This window comes from Oncorhynchus tshawytscha, unplaced genomic scaffold (assembly GCF_018296145.1).
Source record: "Oncorhynchus tshawytscha isolate Ot180627B unplaced genomic scaffold, Otsh_v2.0 Un_contig_17214_pilon_pilon, whole genome shotgun sequence".
In the NCBI taxonomy this organism is placed as follows: domain Eukaryota; kingdom Metazoa; phylum Chordata; class Actinopteri; order Salmoniformes; family Salmonidae; genus Oncorhynchus; species Oncorhynchus tshawytscha.
This window is the reverse complement of record NW_024607200.1, coordinates 1-8,424: the sequence shown is the minus strand read 5'-3', so window position 1 is coordinate 8,424 and position 8,424 is coordinate 1. Positions and strand designations below refer to the sequence as shown.

Below are 8,424 nucleotides of genomic sequence, written 5' to 3'. Positions count from 1 at the left end.
GGTCCTCCGAGAGAGAGAAAGAAAGAGAGAAGGAGAGAATTAGAGAACGCACACTTAGATTCACACAGGACACCGAATAGGACAGGAGAAGTACTCCAGATATAACAAACTGACCCTAGCCCCCGACACATAAACTACTGCAGCATAAATACTGGAGGCTGAGACAGGAGGAGTCAGGAGACACTGTGGCCCCATCCGAGGACACCCCCAGACAGGGCCAAACAGGAAGGATATAACCCCACCCACTTTGCCACAGAACCCCACACCACTAGAGGGATATCTTCAACCACCAACTTACCATCCTGAGACAAGGCTGAGTATAGCCCACAAAGATCTCCGCCATGGCACAACCCAAGGGGGGCGCCAACCCAGACAGGTATTGTGAATAAACAACCTCGAGAGTGCGTCTTCCAGCCCTCCAATAAATTACATCATTCAACCCTCCCGGTTAGTAAATTTACCTCAACATCCCCCGGAGAAGGCAGAGTAACGACACCAGCCTTTTAGCGGGGCTGACAGACTGACTACAACGCTCGCGTCGCTAAATTAATTTCGTTATTAAAAATGACACACTGCTCGCGCCATTAACTAACGTCTGGAAGTCCGTTCTATTTGTGAAACTCTTCTTCTGTTTCCCCATCTGAGCTCAGAGTAGATGAGAGATGTAATGTTTGTCTCTGTTGTGTTGAAGACCAATCAAGCAGGAGAGACCAGCCTCCCCTGTACCCAGCTGTGTGTCCATGAAGAGTGAGAAGTCTATGAATCATCCTATAGAGTTTAGAGAGGGAGACTTTTCTACTGAACAAAGGTAAGAAGAACTCATGGGTCCTGGTCAGTGAGTTAAACAACACTGTCTCTAGTCATTTCTCCTCTCACATTTTCACATTTCTTTTTGTTGATTTCATAATCCATAGGCTAATCATTTTGTCCATTTTCATAGTCGTAAAACAATATTAATGAGCTTACTTGAGACGCAGATGTCCCACCTAGAGCTCTGGAAATGCAAATGCGCTACGCTACACGCTAATAGTATTAGTTAAAACGCAAACGTTCATTAAAATACACATGCTTGGTATTGAAATAAAGCTACAGTCATTGTGAATCTAGCCACCGAGTCAGATTTTTAAAATGCTTTTCGGCGAAAGCATGAGAAGCTATTATCTGATAGCATGCAACACCCCAAAAGACCCGTCAGTGGATGTAAACAAAAGAATTAGCATAGTCGGCGCTACACAAACCGCACAATAAAATATAAAACATTAATTACCTTTGACCATCTTCTTTCTTGGCACACCTTGATGTCCCATAATCAATACTGGGTCAATTTTGGATTAAATCGGTCCATGAGAAAGCATTTATTCTCTTGCTTAACCATTTACTTTATTTATTTCAGTTGATGTCCCACTAGATAAGATCGAGAACTCTATGAAGACTGTGTGATAAACAGAAAAAATAGCGTTTCATAACGTAACGTCATTTTTTGAAAAGTTAAAAATTCGACGATAAACTTTCACAAAACACTTGAAATACCTTTCTAATGCAACTTTAGGTATAACTACACGTTAATAAGCTATAAAAATCATCAGGAGGCGATGTAAATTCGATAGTTGGTCGTGTGGAAAATGTCCGGAAAAACACAGAGACAATGCCTCAGGTTGGTGGTCGGAGGGAATCGGTTCCCTTTGGTCGGATCTACCAAGAATCAATTCAGATTCAAATGAGGAGACTCTATACATCCTGTGGAAGCTGTAGGTACTGCAAGCTCGGCCTCATTTAATACGGTTCACCTTTAACAATTCCTGGGAGTGGCGCATGGATATTTTTTTCCATCTCCAGTGATCAGATTTTCCTGCGCTTTTCGATGAAACAGACGTTCTGTTATAGTCACAGCCGTGATTTAAACAGTTTTGGAAACGTCTGAGTGTTTTCTATCCACACATACTAATCATATGCATATACTATATTCCTGGCCTGAGTAGCAGGACAAAAATGTTGCACTGATTTGCATAACAATATTCCTGGCCTGAGTAGCAGAGGCTTTTTAACAGATTCTCCTATGTGCGGCTTAACTTATGTATGTGCGTGTCCTCCTGGATGAGGAGATGTAATCTCATGTTTTGTCCACAGAAACCAACAGGAGAGATCAGAGTCAGAGATTCTCAGTGGTCAGTCTTCCCAGAGTCATCAAACAGACCTGGACTCCATATTCAGTGTATGTGGTCCTGTTATGTACATTTTGTTTTTGTTTACCTCAAGTAAAGTTGATCTGTCAAACATGTATTAATGTGTTAATGAGAAAGCATTTATTCTCTCTTGCTTAACTGATTTACTTTATTTATTTCAGTTGCTTGAACAGAATATTATGACATTTGTGAAGAACGAGCTGAAGATGTTCAAGAGGATTCTTAGTCCAGAACTCCCAGAAGGCTTTGAGAGTCAGAAGCAGGATAAGGAAGTGGTGGATGCTGAAGATGAGAAGCAGGAGAGCAGTGCCAGAGAGGGGGCTCTGAAGATCACACTGCACATCCTGAGGAAAATGAACCAGAAGGAGCTTGCTGACACACTGGAGAAATGTAATGATCTCTCAATGATATTGAATGAACACTGTAATTTTATAACTCACAGACACTAGAAGCTTTCCGACAGATATTTAATTCTGAGTTGCCAGACAGCTCTAACATTTACAGTTTAGACAAAGCACTGACAGCTGAAAGTAGCTGCTGAACAGCCAATGTATATATGTTGCAGCAAACCTGAATATCTGTTTTTCACTAACTCTGAGACCAGACTAATCCAGTCTAAATCAATGCCTGACACATGATAATCACTTCCCTGCAGAGTGTAGAGCCTCCACTGTAACTTTCAGACTAAAACATCTGACACATTAACTATTTAACCCTTTCCCTATATACCTTCCTCCTATAACAAATTAACTTCTGGTGTATCTGTTCTTCCACTATATACCTTCCTCCTACTAATAACCATTACCTTCTAATCAGCCCTCCACTATATACCTTCCTCCTACAAACCATTACCTTCTGGTGTAGACCCTCCACTATATACCTTCCTCCTATAACCATTACCTTCTGGTGTAGACCCTCCACTATATACCTTCCTCCTATAACCATTACCTTCTGGTGTAGACCCTCCACTATATACCTTCCTCCTATAACCATTACCTTCTGGTGTAGACCCTCCACTATATACCTTCCTCCTACAATACCATTACCTTCTGGTGTAGACCCTCCACTATATACCTTCCTCCTACAGATACCCATTACCTTCTGGTGTAGACCCTCCACTATATACCTTCCTCCTATAACCATTACCTTCTGGTGTAGAACCTCCACTATATACCTTCCTCCTACAGATACCCATTACCTTCTGGTGTAGAGCCTCCACTATATACCTTCCTCCTATAACCATTGACTTCTGGTGTAGACCCTCCACTATATACCTTCCTCCTATAACCATTACCTTCTGGTGTAGACCCTCCACTATATACCTTCCTCCTATAACCATTACCTTCTGGTGTAGACCCTCCACTATATACCTTCCTCCTACAGATACCCATTAACTTCTGGTGTAGACCCTCCACTATATACCTTCCTCCTACAGATACCCATTACCTTCTGGTGTAGACCCTCCACTATATACCTTCCTCCTACAGATAACCATTAACTTCTGGTCTAGACCTTCCACTTTATACCCTCCTACAGATACCCATTACCTTCTGGTGTAGACCCTCCACTATATACCTTCCTCCTATAACCATTACCTTCTGGTGTAGACCCTCCACTATATACCTTCCTCCTACAGATACCATTACCTTCTGGTGTAGACCCTCCACTATATACCTTCCTCCTACAGATACCATTACCTTCTGGTGTAGACCCTCCACTATATACCTTCCTCCTACAGATAACCATTACCTTCTGGTGTAGACCCTCCACTATATACCTTCCTCCTACAGATACCATTACCTTCTGGTGTAGACCCTCCACTATATACCTTCCTCCTACAGATACCATTACCTTCTGGTGTAGACCCTCCACTATATACCTTCCTACTACAGATAACCATTACCTTCTGGTGTAGATCCTCCACTATATACCTTCCTACTACAGATAACCATTACCTTCTGGTGTAGATCCTCCACTATATACCTTCCTACTACAGATACCCATTACCTTCTGGTGTAGACCCTCCACTATATACCTTCCTCCTACAGATAACCATTAACTTCTGGTGTAGACCCTCCACTATATACCTTCCTCCTACAGATACCATTACCTTCTGGTGTAGACCCTCCACTATATACCTTCCTCCTACAGATACCCATTACCTTCTGGTGTAGACCCTCCACTATATACCTTCCTCCTACAGATACCCATTACCTTCTGGTGTAGACCCTCCACTATATACCTTCCTCCTACAGATACCCATTACCTTCTGGTGTAGACCCTCCACTATATACCTTCCTCCTACAGATACCATTACCTTCTGGTGTAGACCCTCCACTATATACCTTCCTCCTACAGATACCCATTAACTTCTGGTGTAGACCCTCCACTATATACCTTCCTCCTATAACCATTACCTTCTGGTGTAGACCCTCCACTATATACCTTCCTCCTATAACCATTACCTTCTGGTGTAGACCCTCCACTATATACCTTCCTCCTACAACCCATTACCTTCTGGTGTAGACCCTCCACTCTATACCCATTAACTTCTGGTGTAAACCCTCCACTAAATACCTTCCTCCTACAGATACCCATTACCTTCTGGTGTAGACCCTCCACTATATACCTTCCTCCTACAGATACCCATTACCTTCTGGTGTAGACCCTCCACTATATACCCATTACCTTCTGGTGTAGACCCTCCACTATATACCTTCCTCCTACAGATACCCATTACCTTCTGGTGTAGACCCTCTACTATATACCTTCCTCCTACAGATACCCATTACCTTCTGGTGTAGACCCTCCACTATATACCTTCCTCCTATAACCATTACCTTCTGGTGTAGACCCTCCACTATATACCTTCCTCCTATAACCATTACCTTCTGGTGTAGACCCTCCACTATATACCTTCCTCCTACAGATACCCATTACCTTCTGGTGTAGACCCTCCACTATATACCTTCCTCCTACAGATACCCATTACCTTCTGGTGTAGACCCTCCACTATATACCTTCCTCCTATAACCATTACCTTCTGGTGTAGACCCTCCACTATATACCTTCCTCCTATAACCATTAACTTCTGGTCTAGACCTTCCACTATATACTCTCCTACAGATACCCATTATCCTTCTGGTGTAGACCCTCCACTATATACCTTCCTCCTATAACCATTAACTTCTGGTGTAGACCCTCCACTATATACCTTCCTCCTATAACCATTAACTTCTGGTGTAGACCCTCCACTATATACCTTCCTCCTATAACCATTACCTTCTGGTGTAGACCCTCCACTATATACCTTCCTCCTATAACCATTACCTTCTGGTGTAGACCCTCCACTATATACCTTCCTCCTACAGATACCCATTACCTTCTGGTGTAGACCCTCCACTATATACCTTCCTCCTATAACCATTAACTTCTGGTGTAGACCCTCCACTATATACCTTCCTCCTACAGATACCCATTACCTTCTGGTGTAGACCCTCCACTATATACCTTCCTCCTATAACCATTACCTTCTGGTGTAGACCCTCCACTATATACCTTCCTCCTATAACCATTACATTCTGGTGTAGACCCTCCACTATATACCTTCCTCCTACCCCATTACCTTCTGGTGTAGACCCTCCACTATATACCTTCCTCCTACAGATACCCATTACCTTCTGGTGTAGACCCTCCACTATATACCTTCCTCCTATAACCATTAACTTCTGGTGTAGACCCTCCACTATATACCTTCCTCCTACAGATACCCATTACCTTCTGGTGTAGACCCTCCACTATATACCTTCCTCCTACAGATACCCATTACCTTCTGGTGTAGACCCTCCACTATATACCTTCCTCCTACAGATACCCATTACCTTCTGGTGTAGACCCTCCACTATATACCTTCCTCCTATAACCATTACCTTCTGGTGTAGACCCTCCACTATATACCTTCCTCCTATAGATACCATTACCTTCTGGTGTAGACCCTCCACTATATACCTTCCTCCTATAACCATTACCTTCTGGTGTAGACCCTCCACTATATACCGTCCTCCTATAACCATTACCTTCTGGTGTAGAACCTCCACTATATACCTTCCTCCTACAGATACCCATTACCTTCTGGTGTAGACCCTCCACTATATACCTTCCTCCTATAACCATTACCTTCTGGTGTAGACCCTCCACTATATACCTTCCTCCTATAACCATTACCTTCTGGTGTAGACCCTCCACTATATACCTTCCTCCTATAACCATTACCTTCTGGTGTAGACCCTCCACTATATACCTTCCTCCTATAACCATTACCTTCTGGTGTAGACCCTCCACTATATACCTTCCTCCTACAGATACCCATTACCTTCTGGTGTAGACCCTCCACTATATACCTTCCTCCTACAGATACCCATTACCTTCTGGTGTAGACCCTCCACTATATACCCATTACCTTCTGGTGTAAACCCTCCACTATATACCTTCCTCCTACAGATACCCATTACCTTCTGGTGTAGACCCTCCACTATATACCTTCCTCCTACAGATACCCATTACCTTCTGGTGTAGACCCTCCACTATATACCTTCCTCCTACAGATACCCATTACCTTCTGGTGTAGACCCTCCACTATATACCTTCCTCCTATAGACATTACCTTCTGGTGCAGACCCTCCACTATATACCTTCCCTAACCATTACCTTCTGGGTGTAGACCCTCCACTATATACCTTCCTCCTATACCCATTGCCTTCATAGTGCCAGAACCCTCCATTATACCTTCCTCCTACAGATACCCATTACCTTCTGGTGTAGACCCTCCACTATAACCTTCCTCCTACAGATACCCAATACCTTCTGGTGTAGACCCTCCACCATATACCTTCCTCCTATAACCATTACCTTCTGGGTGTAGACCCTCCACTATATACCTTCCTCCTATAACCATTCCCTTCTGGGTGTAGACCCTCCACTATAACCTTCCTCCTATAACCATTACCTTCTGCAGACCCTCCACCAATACCTTCCTCCACTATATACCTTCCTCCTACAGATACCCATTAACTTCTGGGTGTAGACCCTCCACTCATATACCTTCCTCCTATAAACCATTCACTTCTGGTGTAGACCCTCCACTATACCTTCCTCCTATAACCATTACCTTCTGGGTAGACCCTCCACTATATACCTTCCTCCTATAACCATCCACCCTCCACAGATACCTTCCTCCTATAACCATTACCTTCTGTGCAGACCCTCCACTATATACCTTCCACCTACAGATACTCATTACCTTCTGGGTGTAGACCCTCCACTATATAGCTTCCTCCTACAGATACTCATTACCTTCTGGTGTAGACCCTCCACTATATAGCTTCCTCCTGCAGATACCCATTACCTTCTAGTGTAGACCCTCCACTATATACCTTCCTCCAACAGATACCCATTACCTTCTGCAGTGTGAGCCCTCCATTATATACCTTCCTCCTACAGATACCTTCTGGTAGACCCTCCATTATATCTGATACCCATTACCTCTGAGACCCTCCACTATATACCTTCCTCCTATACCCATTACCTTCTGTGCAGACCCTCCATTATATACCTTCCTCCTACAGATACCCATTACCTTCTGAGTGTAGACCCCCCACTATATACCTTCCTCCTACAGATACCATTACACTTCTGGTGTAGACCCTCCACTATATACCTTCCTCCTACAGATACCCATTACCTTCTGGTGTAGACCCTCCACTATATACCTTCCTTCTACAGATACCCATTACCTTCTGGTGTAGACCCTCCACTATTACTTCCTCCTATACCCCATTACCTTCTGGTGTAAACCCCCCACTATATACCTCCTCCTCCTACAGATACATTTACCTTCTGTGAGACCCTACACTATATAACCTTCCTCCTATACCCATTACTTCTGGTGTAGACCCCGCCACTATATAACCTTACTCCTATTAACCCATTACCTCTGGTGTAAGAACCTCCACTATAATACCTTACTCCTATAACCCATTACCTTCTGGTGTAGACCCCCCACTATATACCTCCTCTACAGATAACCCATTCAACCTTCTGGTGTAAGACCCTCCCTTTATACCTTCCTCCTATACCACATTACTTCTGGTGTAGACCTCCACTATATACCTTACTCCTATAACCCATTACCTTCTGGTGTAGACACCGCACTATATACCTTCCTCCTACAGATACCCATTAC

The 8,424-nt window shown here is 43.5% G+C and overlaps 1 protein-coding gene across 1 annotated transcript; it reads left to right on the top strand.

Moving 5' to 3' along the window:
- Positions 1–435: 435 nt before the first annotated feature.
- Positions 436–2,606, top strand: LOC112241279 (the record flags this gene model as incomplete). Its single annotated transcript, XM_042312404.1, has 3 exons — positions 436–808; positions 2,128–2,212; positions 2,345–2,606. Coding segments are annotated over exons 1-3 (415 nt in total), but the record flags the coding sequence as incomplete, so codon positions are not given.
- Positions 2,607–8,424: the final 5,818 nt, after the last annotated feature.